Source organism: Cryptotermes secundus, unplaced genomic scaffold (genome assembly GCF_002891405.2).
Source record: "Cryptotermes secundus unplaced genomic scaffold, Csec_1.0 scaffold329, whole genome shotgun sequence".
NCBI classification, from domain to species: domain Eukaryota; kingdom Metazoa; phylum Arthropoda; class Insecta; order Blattodea; family Kalotermitidae; genus Cryptotermes; species Cryptotermes secundus.
This window is the reverse complement of record NW_019739945.1, coordinates 443,716-460,285: the sequence shown is the minus strand read 5'-3', so window position 1 is coordinate 460,285 and position 16,570 is coordinate 443,716. Positions and strand designations below refer to the sequence as shown.

The 16,570-nt window shown below is 42.6% G+C and overlaps 1 protein-coding gene across 4 annotated transcripts in view; it reads left to right on the top strand.

Annotated features, from left to right (window-relative positions):
* The window catches only part of LOC111872080 (GATA-binding factor C), a 388,402-nt gene that overhangs the window by 148,286 nt on the left and 223,546 nt on the right, over window positions 1-16,570 (top strand). For all 4 annotated transcript variants that reach the window (XM_033754516.1, XM_023865623.2, XM_033754518.1 and 1 more), the window contains exon 4: window positions 6,882-7,027. In XM_033754516.1, the coding sequence (XP_033610407.1) occupies window positions 6,882-7,027 (146 nt within the window). The remainder of the gene's footprint in view (window positions 1-6,881; window positions 7,028-16,570) is intronic.

Below are 16,570 nucleotides of genomic sequence, written 5' to 3'. Positions count from 1 at the left end.
TGGAGAAGATCAGTTGGACCGATTATGTGAGAAATGAAGAAGTGTTAATTAGAGTCAGTGAGCAGAGGAATATCCTACACGAAATAAGAAAACGGAAGGCTAATTGGATTAGTCATATCTTACGCGGTAACTGCCTTCTAAAAGAAGTTATTAAAGGAAAAATAGAGGGGCGGATAGAAGTGACAAGAAGACGTAAGAAGATGCTGGATGACAATGGGGACAGAAGAGGATATTTTCGTTTGAAGGAGAAAGCTCTAGATCGCATCAAATGGAGGAACGTGTTTTGGAAGAGACTGTGGACGTGTCGTCTTGACAGATTACTGATGAATGAACTGGATTCATTTACCATAGGGTGGGGAAAAATTGTGTGAATACGGTAATGTAACACCTGATTTTATACTAACTTATTTACTTAACACGTTCCTTTTATACCTGTACGGTGTAGAGGTTGTTTTTTTCATTTTTATCTTTTTACAGACGGTAGGACACCTTGGACGAGTGATCAGCTCGTTGCAAGGCCTCAACCTAAACACAGGACAACACATACACATACGCAACATTACTGCCTTCTATGGGATTCAAACCCACAATCCCTGCTTTCGAGCTAGAGAAAACGGTAAATGCCGTAGACCGCTCGACTCCAGTGACCGGCCTGGTTTTATAAATAGCGGTAAATGTTTTTCCCACCTTAGCAACTCTTAGAGATTATTGGGTTTTTGGACGTTGTCCACCGTCCATTGTTCTAAAGAACACGACGTTTCGGAAATTGAGTATGTTGAGGGGGTGGGCGGCACCCACTCCGTTGGCTCCGTTAGAGAGAGCTAACCTCAGCCACTGGGCCCAGTAAACCCCAGTGATACACTCCACCGCCGAAACCCCTTAGATTCCCCTTGGAAACAATTCGCTCCTGTAGGACTCTGCTGCATACGAAAGAACAGTTTTGTATACGTAATTTTGTGAGAGACTTAAGAAGTCAGCTGCAAGTTCACATGTTTTCCAATTGCCAAATTTGCGGAAACCTGTTGCGTAGTGAGTCATACTTGCGCTACCTCACCATTGGATCAAGGACGTATTGAGCAATCTATGGAGAACTCTGGAACGCATACCTAATTTTGTGGCGAATTTAGATTGTCATATAACGAAATAAAACATATAATTAAATAGGGCAGTTTTAGCATTAAAAAAAAAAGAATAAATTAACAGTAGAAAATTCGTATTTTTTTTTTAAATTTCAAGCTCAGGGATATAATTTCTGTATCTTGCTATATCTTTTTATAAATGTATGATGAAAGGACAAATTTTCCGGTGTATCCTGGTACATATCCTACTCAGAAAATGAGTACAGAAACGATGTATAATACATATTATAACGTTTCGAATTTTGTACATATCGCCAATGATTCCTCTTATTGTGGAGACTTCTAGAAGCGTGTTGCAGGAAGCTTTCAGTTCAGACAATTTCCTAGGATAAAACAAAATCTGAGAGATCTGAGGTTTGATGACCATGAGCATCAAGACTGTGACGTCATGTAGCTAGTACGCAGACAGCAGCATTTTTTATGAATATACTGCATCCATTATGAGGGATTCTATTATGATAGATAACTTGAAAAACCCTTAAATGAATCGCAGTAGGCACCTCACGAATTCGCACTCCAGTCATGTTCTTACTGTCACTGACACAGAGGTGGGGTGATCGCTAGTGGCATTATGTTCTTACCGAATTTGAAGAAAATCTGTTAGTCAACTAGGATTTTTGGTTCTTACGACGTGACTACAAAGATTATCTCTTCTGAGATATGACGCCGTATAATATGTTAGTTATGTTCACGGAGGTACTTCTACATATATCCATTTCAGGAGCAGAATTCGAACCCACAACCCCAGTGTTCGAGATACCTATTACCGTTCTCCTTGAATTGTCAGTTTCCCTTTTCTTCATCTACGTATAAATGTGCTTTCTTTCAGGTTGTGCAGATGTAACACGCATCTTGTGAGTAACTGCTACTTCTCTCTTCATTGCATGGGTTACTTGTGTATTTTTGCTGTAGTTTTAACTGACGTATGCTAGGCATATTTGTTATTGTTGTTGCATGTAGTGGGGATATTATCTCCTGTTGGGGTGGTAGCCCTGTCTACCAGCATGCCAGACATGATTAATGAGAGTGGCTTTCAAACATTGAAAAGGCAGGCCTGATCATGTGACATGCAGACATTTGCTTGTATGTCCAGTATTTTATTAGACTTATTATGTATGTACGTATGTCTCTAGTTGACCAATCAATGAAATAGGAGAAGGGTATATTAACTTCCGCCATATACATCATGGATACAAAGAGAAATTTTGCTCTTTTTTGTGTATGCATTGTTGCTTTCTATTTGGAGAGATGTGAATGTAATTGTTATAACTTAATTTACATTGGAAACAAATGAATTCGTGCATTGTAATATGCTTAGATTTACATCACGTGTGGGGACACAAACACGAATTTTTATGGGAAAAAGGGAATTTTTCATATTTCTCACGAATCATTGGTTCGATCGTCGTAATATGTGTTGAAAATTGTAAATTTTGAAGCTATTACGATAATACACTGATATGTTGGGATTTTGGACTTTATCCATCGTCCTGGTTTTTAAGATAACAAATAAAAGCACGACGTTTCGGAAACTGGCCCAGTGATTGAGGCTAGCTCTTTCTAAGGGACCCAACTGAATAGGTGTTTTCCTTCACCTGAGGACGGAAACAGATCCAGTTTCCGAAACGTCGTGTTTTTATTTGTTATCTTAAAAACCAGGACGATGGATAAAGTCCAAAATCCCAACATATCAGTGTGTTATACACCATCGTCAGAATCCTATAGTAACTACTTATTACGATAATGATTTGTTTCTCCTGTTACTGCATCTGTCTTGTTCCAGAAGTCATAAATCTCCAAATACGCACGAACATGATAGTAGTTCACATCATTTACAAGTTTAAGTTCCAAATCCGCAGTACAGACTCTGATTTATGTTGCATAATTCTCTTGTTGTTACTTAGTGAGAAAGTTGACTGTAGCTATTAGAAAAACCTCCAACAGGCCTCATAATTTGCTCTAGTTCGATTTATTCTACATTTTGTAATCTGATTATATAAGATCCATTTTAATATCACTTTCATATCCAGAATAATCTGACTCCTTGAAGCTTTCAAATAACAACGTTATGCCTATTTCCTGGCTCCTCACCTGTCCTGATTATTTCTCACACTTCTAAATTTTAATAGTGTCTGCAATGGAAGGAACGTACGTTTATTGAAAATTATGAAGTCCATAGCAATTCTTTTAATAAAGCAATTGGCAACAGTGGACTGTTAATTGCTTGCTGCAGGGTTGCACGAAACATGTATTGTTGGCTCTATACTAAATACTAACAGGACTTTAAGCAACGTTGTTTTCTTCATTGAATTAACTTCAAGGGTTAGGATGTGGAGGATGATTCTAAATTATTGTCGGGGTTTTCGTGGCCTATTATTTTCAAATAGAAAAAAAAAAAATAAAATAAAACTGCTTACGGAATATGAAAGCGTAACTCAAGAGGTTTCATTAATTTTAGAATTAGTGCTGCAAAATGCTAAACAACTTCAACATGCGAGCCTTTCTTAGCACGTAAGATGTCCAAGCGGAATTTCCTTCCTAGTGTTCTTTCGACCATAGCCAGAGTTCTGACCTTCAGCTCATCAAGGGAGGACACAGGGGTCTTGTAAACAATGTCCTTAACGTATCCCCACAGGAAGAAATCAAGCGGCATAATATCGGGTGAGCGTGGAGGCCACGGAATTGATCCATCACGCCCAACCTAACACTCAGGAAAATGCATGACAAGAAATTCTCGGACATTACGAGCCCAACGTGGATGTGCTGTCATATATTCTTCCAGACATCAACGCGTCGAATACAACGTTGCTAAATAAAACTTTTTGAGTTACATTTTCATATTCCGTAATCAGTTTTATTTTCTTAATTGCGGTTTGAAAATTGCAGGCCACAGGATTCAGAATCACGCTGCAGTTTGTGACCTGTCTCCATTTGGTCTTGGGTCTAGCAAAGTCTATTTTTCCTCGCGATTTATAATTTCGACACACTTTAGAGAATCTTGTTTAGTTTCTAAACTGAAAATTCAGTTCGTTTCGAATATTCTCACTCATTTTCAAAAGTTCCTTCACATTTCACAGCGGAAGCTGAAGCACGCTATTCATGCTGTTTCTGATGGGACTGCAAGAGCAGAACACAGGCTTCGTAAGCCGGAGCAACTTAACATCTGAGTCAATAGACCGGAATGCGGAATGGACGGCCGAGCAATCAGAATTCGATTCTCAGAAGAGGAAGGAAGATTTTCTCTTATTCACGATGTTCAGACCTAATCTGGGGCCAATGTAGCCAAACCTGAAGCTGACCACATACCTCCATTTAATGCCTACGTTAAGAATGCATGGATCTATATTTCCATTCCCCCCATACTTATTCATGGGGTGACAATTAAGCGCAAGGATAACACAACTTTTACCCTAATTTACCCTACTTACGCTACTGTTACAAACTGCCCTAGGCCAAGTTTAGAAGGAACCCCAACCTCGACCTTCATATGGTTCTTGAAAATAGGAAATGTTTCTTTTTTCTTTTTTCTTTTCTGGATAGTATTCGGCAATAGAGATTTTTATTACGGTGTGTAACAAAATTATGTGTAGATGAACATGCTGACTCCATCTTCAGGGCAGAATCTTGAACACTGAGGATCAATGTAGTTGGTTCATACCAAACTACAGAGCGACATAAGTAATCGTGTATACATATTTATGGATAGATCATTGAAGGTCGCAGTGCGGGGGCCGATTTTTATGACCCATCCCTTACATACATACATACATACATACATAGGTTTATGAGAAATTAAGCAGAATATTGTGTAAAGAAGGCTAGTCCACCTCCGTTGCAGCTTGATATTATTATTTACGCAATTAATTTGTCTTTATTACACATGAATTTCATAGTAACCAGATCTGTGTTTCAGCAGGTTCTAAAGTCTTCTGACGATGGAGCATAACACTCAGAATTACTGGGTTTTCGTACTTTGTCCATCGTCCGGTATTCTAGAAATTAGAAAACACAACGTTTCGGAAACTGGACCTTTTCCTGTCCTCAGGTGAGGGGTGGGAAGACATGCACTTTGTTGGCTCCCTTAGAAAGAGATAACCTCAGTCAAGGGGCTTATTAAGCTAGCTGAACTTTTAGCCGTTCTAATTTCCTAAGGGAAGGTTATATACCGGACTCCACTGATTGAGGTTAGCTATTTCTAAGGGAACCAACAAAGGACGTGTTTTCCCACCCCTCACCTGAGGACGGAAACCGATCAAGTTTTCGAAACATTATGTTCTCTGGTTTCCAAAATACCGGACGATGGACAAAGTCCAAGAAGCAAGTGATTCTGTGTTTCAGTATTTACACTTCAAATTTCACGACAGCAATATGCTAGGAGCCGTAAATTTCTCAAATAATTCCATTGCTGCAGTAAGCTGTATGTAATGTATAAATAATTGCACATATTATAGGTCTCCTTGTGAATCTAATAGTTTCTAAGCTGCTCAAGGAAATGCTTACCTCTTCCTATATCCTGAGACGCTGTTGCGTGATACCTGGTAACCTACATCTGTCTCCTAGGTAACGCGACGAATAATTTCTCGTGGGTCTCGGATTCAGCGATTATTTATTGTGCTTTGCATCTACCGAGCGTTGTTACACAAAGAATACTCGTTGCTACAGACTTTCCTACGCAACGGTCTCAACGGTTTCCATTGTTTCGTTGCTCAGCGATGGACGACATATAACACGCCGCGATACGTTACCGTAGTCACAAGAGCTTGCCACTAATCCCAGTGCTGTGACGGTTGAATCCAAATAGATACCAAAGGGTTCCCATAGCAATTCCGGGCAGACGAATTCGGTCCATAACACTTCACCTTATTCATTGACAACCATTCTGACTGGGCCACAGTATTCTCCCATATAGGTCTAGGTCTTCAGCTGATCGGTTTCAGATCTGTGCTCACTTTTGCAACTCTACGTATAGTTTTGGAGTCCCTGTGCTTAACTAATTAAGCACTACGCCATGAAGGTTTATGGGGGAGTGGATGTATAGATCCACATTTTCTTGACCTCGGCACTGGTTGGAGGTGAGTGGTCAGTTTCACGCCCTGGCCGCTTTACCTCCGAGGAAAGAGACCCCGGTACCCATTGGATAGAAAGTTGGGTGAACCCCAGGGCTGGTCTGGATGACGTGGAGAAGAGAAAATATTTTACCGTGGCGGGACTCGACCTCCGACCCCTTGGTCGTCCAGCCTGTAGCTAATCGCTAGGCGACGCTTTTCGTAGATAGATAACGTGAATTGGAATGATGATGAATGAATCATTTGAATTGGCTTGATGAGGCACAATCTCGCTAATTTCCTGGAGTGACTGAGGAAATCCACGCACGCACATTTTAAAGCGGGATGAATGTGATGCGTTTTGTGTTTTGAACAAGCTGCAATACGCAAAAGACATTATGAAGTTTTCCTGATTAAGTTGCGCATGACCTTGATCACTGAAAAAACGCTCTTAACGGTATGCAAGAGGGTGGAAGGGGGGCATGGATTGAGACTCCTTCTGATAACCGTTGCTCTCCTCTGGTTCCTCCCATTTCCTGGAAACAGATCACTTCAGAAAGCATAACCCTGACTTCTTCAGAACTCCTCAAGAGCAGTATGTCCTGAGGACCACTCGCCTTGAAGGACATGATCACTCTAAGCCTCACAACTAAACGTGTCACTTCATTTACGGTATTTCTGTATCTTCTTGATTTAGAGGGAAGAGAATGCGTCAATTGCGGGGCGACGTCGACGCCGCTATGGCGTCGGGACGGCACGGGACACTACTTGTGCAACGCTTGTGGCCTGTACTACAAGATGAACGGGCAGAATAGGCCACTCATCAAGCCAAAGAGACGGTTGGTGAGTACCATACTACATGACTGACATCTCTGGTCAAAGGTTCTCTGTAACTTTATATGGAAGCCGTTATCAATTTCAGCTCCGTTCTCTATTCCGCAGTTCTAAAACCATTCCTTGAAGTTTTCGTGTCTGTTATCTGAGTTCTGCCATCTTCCCTTTTGCTGTGTGCAGCATGTTGTCACGTGTAGGGTGGTACGCGTGACGAAAATGACGGGTTCTAGTTCGGATGATTGGATTTATTAGCACCTTGGTTACTAGTTCTCAGATCATACATAAATACAGAGCCATCGCTGATTTACACAATTTCATTTCACCGTTACACACACTACGATTGTCCGTCTCCACTAGTCGTCTCCTAGCAACGGTTCTCAACACAAACTAGTACTTCAAATAATTATGAAGTATTCTTGCTATTTCGTCTTCAGGCACTCTGGAACTAAAATTTTTTCTGGACTCACTCCCCCTACACAGATCTTAACTTAGCAGTTGACTACAGTCAACTCAACTATGTGGGTTAAAGAAGAAAATCTGACCAAATTTTGAACAGTTTCTGAAACTTAACATAGCCCTATTTACTGACCGTATTTATATCATACTGTCGCGTATCGGGCGTATATCGCGACAAATAAATTCTCGATGTATTTGATATAGCGAATTTTATTTCACATTCGCTCTTACAATCACCCAAATTACAGATTTACGATTACTGCTATCTGCAGTATCACAATTAATACACTCCAAATGCCACAATACAACTGACTGGCTGACTTTACGTCTCGACTTGGCGGCTGTCACAGTACAACTCGCTGGTAGCCACATTAGAACTGACTGTGAATAGCCTTCGCTGTTCCGTATGTAGCCTCGATCGGACAATACGGGAAAACGGCGACGTAATAGGCACCCTTTTTGCCTGGCGCTGTGTTGCTATGTAACGCTAGTGGAGGTAAGCGCTGTTACTATCATAACGTCGCCGCTGTTGACTCGCGTTGCCTAGCGACCGCGATATCCCTCGGTGACGTCACCGCGGAGGGGAGTGGCGGGGCGGGAACTCGCCTATTACCGTAGTAACGCGAGCGTTACGTTCACGCCACGTGCCGCTGGGGGGGGGGGTAGGGGTCAACATGTCACAATACTAAATCACTTGATTTTCTACAAAAGCAAACTTAATTAAATGATAATTATATAAAGAATATCCACAGAATAAAAAAATTTTTAATGTGGCCTTCCGGTATGAGTTCAGGTATGCAGTGGCGCTATAAAACATTCTCACAGTTGAAATTTTATGTAGAAAGCTATGTGATCTAGTAGTCAGAGTTCCTGGCTATAGAATCAGATGTCCCGACTTCGATTCCCGACGCTACCAGATTTCCTGAGAAGTAGTTGAACGGGGTCCACTCAGCACCTTGAGGATAATTGAGAAGCTATTTCAAGGATAAAGCCGCTCCGGTCTAAAAACCGAGATTAACGGCCGTGGGGATTCGTTGCGCTGACCACACGACACCCCCTATCCGCTAAAGTTTGCACTAAACTACGCCGAGAAGTGGCGGTCGCTTGGTTGGTGTAGTTCGCTTACCGACCCAAGCCACGGGATGAAAAATCGGTTGGGCCAGATAAATATTTCCATTTCTCTCTTGCAGGAAAAGAAATGGAAAAGAGTCAGTTCCTTGCTTGAAGTTACCATTGGCCTGGTCATGGATAAATTTCCTGAATAACCTAACTTATTGCACATCATATACACTTCAACCCTGAAGATGAAGACAGCGTTTTCCCCCGAAATTTCGGTATCTGCTCACAGGACTGTAGAGTGTCACAATCCGATATATTATTAACTGAAGAATTTTTCGATATAGGCTGTCTTCAAATTGGATCAGATATTCGGACATGCTTGAAATTCTATGGACTTAAGTTTATTACTTCATCCAATTCAGTTTTAACTTGACTGCCCTGAAAATACAATAGTTGTTTGCCGTTAGGTTAGGAATACATCGATTTGGTAAGGTGCTGGATAGAGGAGGCGTGGTCGAGAGGGGTGAATTAGGTATTGAGGAAGGGAAACAAGGGTTGATAAAATGCACCCTTGTGCAGTTTGTTGCGTAGCACAGAAATAGGCTCATTTTAAATAAATTAGGACTGAACAAACCTACAGCTGGACATCTGTTGTTAGTCACACGGAAAACAGAGACATGTTAGAAGCAGGCAGGAAGCAGTGCTAATTTTGCTACCTTCGAAACGTCGGTTGATTTCAGCGCTCTATATCACGTTATATCACAGAAGACAGAATCCTATACAACCTAGTGAAACTGCAGGCATGATTAATGGCAGAATAACAATATATTGTTAATTGCATATGAGGATTAAGTAGATTCTTTACGCGGGTTCGAGCACCGATGAGGTGGATTACTTTCAATTGACCTAATCGTTCCAGCCGCCCTATGGCCCTGCGGTCGACTCAGCCTATAACAGAAATGAGTACCAGGTATCTTCCTGTGGGATAAAGGGCGGCCGGCCCATAAGGCTATCAACCTTACCTCCATCTGTGAGCCGATTGTCCAGAAAATGTGGGACCTTCCATGTCTCACAACCGTATAGGCCTCCCCGGCCAGTATACGTATTTAAATATGGTAGACAGCGTAGCCGCCGGTCACGGTAGCCGAGCGGTCTAAGGCATGGACTGTCTACGCTCGCTTGGAAACCGGGATCGTGGGTTCGAATCCCACTCAGGGCATGGATGTTTAGTTTGTGTGTGTGCGTTTTTCTGTGTTTGTGTACAGGTAGAGGCCTTGCGACGAGCTGAACACCCGCCCAAGGAGTCCTACCAAATGTCTAAGATCTAGAGAAACCGAAGTGAACGGAGAAGTTCATGGAGGTAGGCCTAGGCCCACTGGGGCTCTAGTGCCAAGGAAAAAAAAAAAGCGTAGTCAGTATAGCGACTGACTTCGTGCTGGACGATCGAGGGTTCGGAGTTCGAGTCCTGGTATGGCCAAGAATTTTCTCTTCTGCACGTCGTCCGACCTGCTCTGGGGCCTAACCAACCTCCTGTTCAGTGGGTACCGGTGGCTCTTTCCCCAGGCGTAAAGGGGCCGGTTCGTGAAGCTGACAACTCACCTTCAAATAGTGCCGAGGTCAAGAAAATGTGGATTTATACATTCACTCCCCATACGCCTTCATGGCCTAGTGCTTAGTTGGTTAAGCACAGGGACAACTTTGCCTTTTTAACTGCAGTGGCGTAACTTAAGTTTGTGATTAGTTCACGTGATGTTATCAGTGACAACAGAGGCACGATCTTGCTCCATATCACATCAATGACGGCTTCAGTATTCTCCTATTATTCTTTATTTTAATTCACATACAGAAGCATGCCGATAGTGTTTTGTTTTCAAAGTGACACACTCACTCGTTACGTATGTGACAAAGCAGCAAAATGATTTATTGATTCCCGTCTCTTTTTGTTGTAAAGGAAGTGGTACCGGCCATTACACTGATGGAACACTGGCTCGGCTATTAGCTGGTCCATTCTTTCGTTAAAAGGCTTGTCATTGTGAGGCCCCAAGCCTGCCACGTCCATGAGATGGGTCCAGCACTTCTTTTATGTTGTGTAGCGGATTACCATGTCGGCTGCTTATGGGCGTGTCTGAGTCTATATTGTATTTGAAATTCATTTACAATAATTTATTTAATATGAAAATAGTGACATTTTAATGTACGCGCTTACAGATTGATGAGTGATAAAGAGATGCGAATGATAAAAGTGGATTTTTTCCTTGGATTTTCGGTACTTGTATCATCCAGAGCTAATATTTTTAATACTTTTAGTAATGTAACAGACTGACGGTATGTTCTCTTTAAATCGCATTGTAAAATACTTTCCATGCATTTGTCTGTGGACCTACCTGTGAAAGCCCCTGAAACCTTTAGCCTGCTGTTTCTTGAGCCGCGTATTAACGTGTGGAAACAAGTAAAGCGTTACGTTCTAGCCTGTGTGGCGTTGATACTGTCTCGGGGTGCCGATAAGGGTGAAGACACAACGTTAGGTGCTGTTTAAATACGTACCAATTAATCGTCCAAATTATTTCTTTAACCAGAGAGTTAAGCTGTCAATAAAAGCAAAAGTCGACCCATTTCAATTTGAAGACATGGTTCTCCATTTTAGGTCAAAGATTACAGCCATATTTGTGCCTAAGTGCTCTTTTGGAAGGTTCGGACGCTTCGTACGTTCAGTGGAAGAACTGCATGAAGCGCCGATATTGATTCCCTCCTTACCTAATATTTCTTATTTTAGACGGATCGGAAATTTACTGGCAGATTTACCGCGGTTTCGCCACACCTGCAAACTACAGGGTGAATCGTATAGAACCGGCCCGATGAATTTGCTAATAATTCTGCAGGTGATGCATATAACCGCTCACAATTACGACATAATAATCCGTGGGCCGTGCTGAGTCGAATGGTGTGCGCATGATCCGGCAAGTGGCAGCCCTTATGCTGCAAGGTCAAGGACAATCCCGAAATGTGTCTGCAGTGCGCAGGCGACAGTCATGGAGTTCACTGTTGAACAGAGAGTGTTCCTAATGCCTACTTGAAAACGGCGGACACTTTCAACACCTGCTCTGATCAGGGCACACAATCCAAGATAAGATATGTGTAAATTACTTTAATATCTGTATGGTATATTTTATATTACAGCTCATTTCGTCGGGCCGGTTCTATATGAATCACCCTGTATAATTCTATTTTAGATAGTCCACGGCCACTTCTTTCATCTCTGGTCCGTCATACATCTCTACGGAACAGGTAGGGCTAAACTTGTATTGGTTAGGTGCTCCCTTCGAAACTCGGCTGGTGAACTGCTTATTTTGGCTGATTTTTTCGTGTTGTTCTCAGTCTCTCCGAGCAAATAATGAGATACTGTTTCGATTAGGATCACAGCCGCTTGCTTGCAGATTCTTTCCAATTCACTATCCGACGCTATATTGTCTTCATGCTGAAAACATCGTTAAGTAACCTACGTTAAACAAATAGGGTCACACGGTAACGTAGTTGGTTGAGTCAGTGTGCTACAAGCCGGAAGGTCGCGGGTTCCAGTCCCGATGAGGTACCTAATCCTTCCAGCAGCACTATGACCCTGGGGTCGATTCAGCCTCTAACAGAAATGAGTACCAGGAATCTTCCTGGGGGGTAAAGGGCGGCCGGCGCGTAAGGCTGACAACTTCAGTGCCATCTGTGAGCCGATTGCCTAGAAAAGGTGGGAGCCTTGACTTCTCACAACCCTATGGGTTTTCGCGTCCTGTTATAGAATAGCTTTACGGAGAAGAAGTAATCGTTATCTTCCCCTTCTAATCTGTCTATGAAAATGATAAGTTCTATGAATCTAGATTTTGAAACGCCTCTTGAAATAATCCCAGCACAACAGGTCTTGGCCGTAGTATTTACGAAGGATTGACTCTTTTGAAAGACGTTTTATTTTCCGAAACCTGCTCAGAGAAATGTGTCTTGACCGTACCGGGTACTCAGTTTCTGTGGTTTCTGCCTATTGAGGGATCTGAACTAACGATTTGATGAAAATGAGGTAAACTTTCATCCACTAACAATACATCTTATTACCAAGACTTGCAGAAGTTTTAAGGTAAAAAGGGTAAAGTTGTTCCAGTGCTTAGCTAATTAAGCACCATATCATGAAGACGCATGTGTAGTGGATGTATAGACCCACATTTTCTTGACCACGGCACTAGTTGAAGGTGAGCGGTCGGCCGCTTTGTCTCCGGGGAAAGAACCCCTGGTACCCATTGGATAGGAGGTTGGGTGAGCTCCTGAGCTGGTATGGATTAGATGAATAAGTGAAAAATCTTAACCATACCGGGACTCGAACACCGACCCCTCGGTCGTCCAGTTCGTAGCCAGTCGCTATACTGATTGAGCTATCCCAGCGGTCATCAAAATGAAATATAAGGTTGAGGGAGACAAGTACTGTTGACGAGATTGAAAACATACTCGGATTTTTAATCAGCATATCAGAAGTATATACAAATATATAATTTTGCCTGTGGTTCTGTATGGGTGTGAAACTTGGTCTCTATCATTAAGGGAGGAACATAGACTGAGGGTGTTTGAGAACAGGGTGTTGAGGAGAATACTTGGACAGAAGAAAGATGACGTGAAAGGAGGTCGGAGAAAACTGCATAATGAGGAGCTTCATAACTTGTACTCTTCTCCAAGTATAATTAGAATGAGCAAATCAAGGAGGATGAGATGGGCGAGGCATGTAGTACGAATGGGAAGGATGAGGAATGTATACAGGATAATGGTAGGAAACCCAGAAGGAAAGAGGCCACTGGGAAGTCCAAGATATGAGTGGACAATATTAAACTGTATCATAGAGAGATAGGATAGGACGATATGGATTGGATGGATCTGGCTCAGGATAGGGACCAGTGGAGGGCTCTTGTGAACACGGTGATGAAGCTTCGGGGTCCATAAAATGCTGGGAAGTTCTTGAGTAGCTGCAGAATTGGCGGCTCCTCCAGAAGGGCTCAGCTCCATGAGTGAGCAAGCAAGAGCAGAAGTAAGCTGATCACGTGGCACCTCGGTCTAAGGCATGAACTGTCTTAACTCACACGAACACTGGGTTCGCGGTTCGAATCCCACTCGGGACATGGAAGCCTGTCTTCTTTTATTCTGTGTTTTTGTATTGTGCTGTGTGTAGGTGGCGGCCTTGCGAAAGGCTGATCCCCGGTCTAAGGAAACCTACCGACTGTGTATAGGATCCGAAGGGCGGCAAGGCCACATATATATTTTTTAATGGCTCTTCTAACCCATTAACGGCCCAGGCCTCTTTTTTAATTCCGCAATCATTTTACACAGACGGTAGGACTCCTTGGACGGGGGATCAGCTCGTCACAATGCCTCTACCTAAACACAGAACAACACAAACAGCATAAACGGATACAAACACCAAACATCTATGCCCTGAGTGAGATTCGAACCTTCGATCCCAGCGTTCGAGCGAGCGGAGACAGTTCATGCCTTAGACCGCGCGGCCACATATATCAGAACTAATTAAAATGTTTCTATTACGCTATCAGAACCTGGTCGATTAATGAAATCAGTCGGCAAATCGTACGTTGAAAGCAGTCAGTTTCTGCGATACAGTGATCTCATGAAATTAAATAAATTTCCTTCATTATTATCCCTGATAAGATAATGTTTAAGTACATGTAAATACAAAGAAATATAGACAGTTTGTACCTCCTAAAGAATACAGTCACGAACCTTGGAATATTGTCTTTAATAGGAAATGCTAAATTTGGCCTAATGCGTTACATTTAGACAGGCTGTTACGTGTATTTTGATTTTAGCAGGTGGAATCCGGTTCGAAAACTCGTCTCCTACAATCGCCATTACCGCGTAATATTCAGATGGATTTGCGCCGCTGTCCCAGTGACTCTACAGCACTGCAAGACCTGTTTGCGTTATTCTGGCGATCAAGTTGCTATTCTCGTGAAATGCTTAATCCCCTCTGTCGGAACTTCAGGTAATCGCGTAGCCCAGGTTAATTTATCACGTAAGTTGAGTTGCAGAAATCTTACAGCACATTCACGTAATAAAGCCGTCAGTACGACATGCCCAGCGCCATAGCTCACGCGTTCACTCAACTTCATGTATTATGAAGAACCATTGATGAAAAAATTTTACTGTCATACCCTCCCATTTCTTTCTGTTTTTTTTTTCAATTCTTGTGATTGTTATCAACGTCTCCATCTCGTGGCAGTAATAATAATAAGAAGAGACGCGCAGCGCAGTAGCTGCCGGCAGTAGGCTGTACGGCTATCTGCTCTTCCATCTCGAAATGAAACGTTTTAAAAATTTCAACGTAGGAGCAGATGTGGAATGGAAGATTGAAAGGGGAAAGCCGCTATTGTTAGGGCTATAGGGCACCTCCCTTTTCTGAACTGAAAGAAAAAGTTTTTTTTTTACACAAAAATGCCCTTTGGTATCTTTCAGAGTGGTCATTGTACCCCACCTCTCCCGTGTTTTTTAAGCCCCATGGTCTTTTGAGAAGTATTAACTGTAGCTATAGGGTATTATAGAAATGAGGTCTTGCAAGAGGAATGGGTTGCCTAAAAGAAGGGGGGGGGGATCTTTGACAATGACATAATAAATAATGGGGCCGAAGAATATGTTATGACATGGTTAGTTTTTTTCTGGGTATGAGGTAGGGGTAAAAGGAGAGACCATTTTTTGTTACCTTTTCCTTTTAAGGTTTACGCCCATTAATTCTCTAAATCAACCAATCACAGGCAAAGCTTCGGTCGGATAATACATCTCCAGAAGACTAGGAAGGGTCTCCAGTTATCCGTGCTTTTGTTTCGGAGGGGATGAAGCTGTGGACATATTTGCGCCATATTGTCAATATGTACTTACCTTCGGATGACATATAATGCTGTTGTCACTTTTTCGTATTTCTTGTAGTGTTTGTCGGAAATTTGAGCCGAACCGTAGATACACTTCGCAACCCCTCAGAATTTAACACTTAAACCTTCATGTATGGAGGCCTACCCTGTGTGTGCACGAAGTTTCTTCACGCTTTTTTATGTAAAACTCCGTGGCGTTAGTCGGCAAGCGAACTATATCGGCCGAGCTACAGTCGCTTGTCGGCGGGTGCCAACTTTAGAGGATAGAACGTGTCACGTGGTCAGCGCAACGAATCCCACGGCCGTTAATTTCGGTTTACTAGACCGAAGTCGATATTTGCTTGAAGCTCAATTATCCTCACGAGCCTGACTGGACCCCGCTCCAGACCCACCCTTTCTCAGAAAAACTTGTAGCGCCAGGAATCGAACCAGGGACCTCTGGATCTGTGGCCAGGAATTCCGACCACAAGACCACAGAGGCGGTCGGTTTATTTATTTATCAACGATTTATTACGTAGACACCTTAGTGTCGTTTTAAAGCCCGGTCGGCAGAACGACGGGCTAGTGCTACACGGTCGGAGTTCTATTCCCGGCAAGAGAAAGAATCTTCTCTTCTCCACAGCTTCCAGACGGGCTCTGGGGCCCACCCACTCTCCAATACAATGGGCACCGGGGTCAGAGTAAAGCGGCAGGGGCTTAACTCACCACTAACTTCTATCTGGTTCCGAGGTCAACAATGGTGCAGCTCTGCCTCCACTTCCTATGTCTTCCTGGCGCGATGCTTAATTAATTAAGTACAGTGGTTTAATTTATCTTTTGCCAGGCCCCTTGAGGCCCTTGACCAGAGATTTTTTCCAACTAAACTTTTGCGGTAACAGTCCTTATATAACATCTTCTCTGACGAGAAAATGGGTTTGTCTCTTGTGAACATGCTTAGCTTTTCGTCAATTGTATATTTTGCAAATATAACATGTTATTGAAAATTTTTCTTTTGCACTACACACAAGTCCCCTGTCAGTACAGGCTTTACAGAGCAGATCGTGCCTAACTTACGTATCTTATGCTACAACGGCAGCTTAGTCATTTGAACGGTTGTGAGCTTGACCAGCGCCAAGTTTAACCCTCTTATATTTTT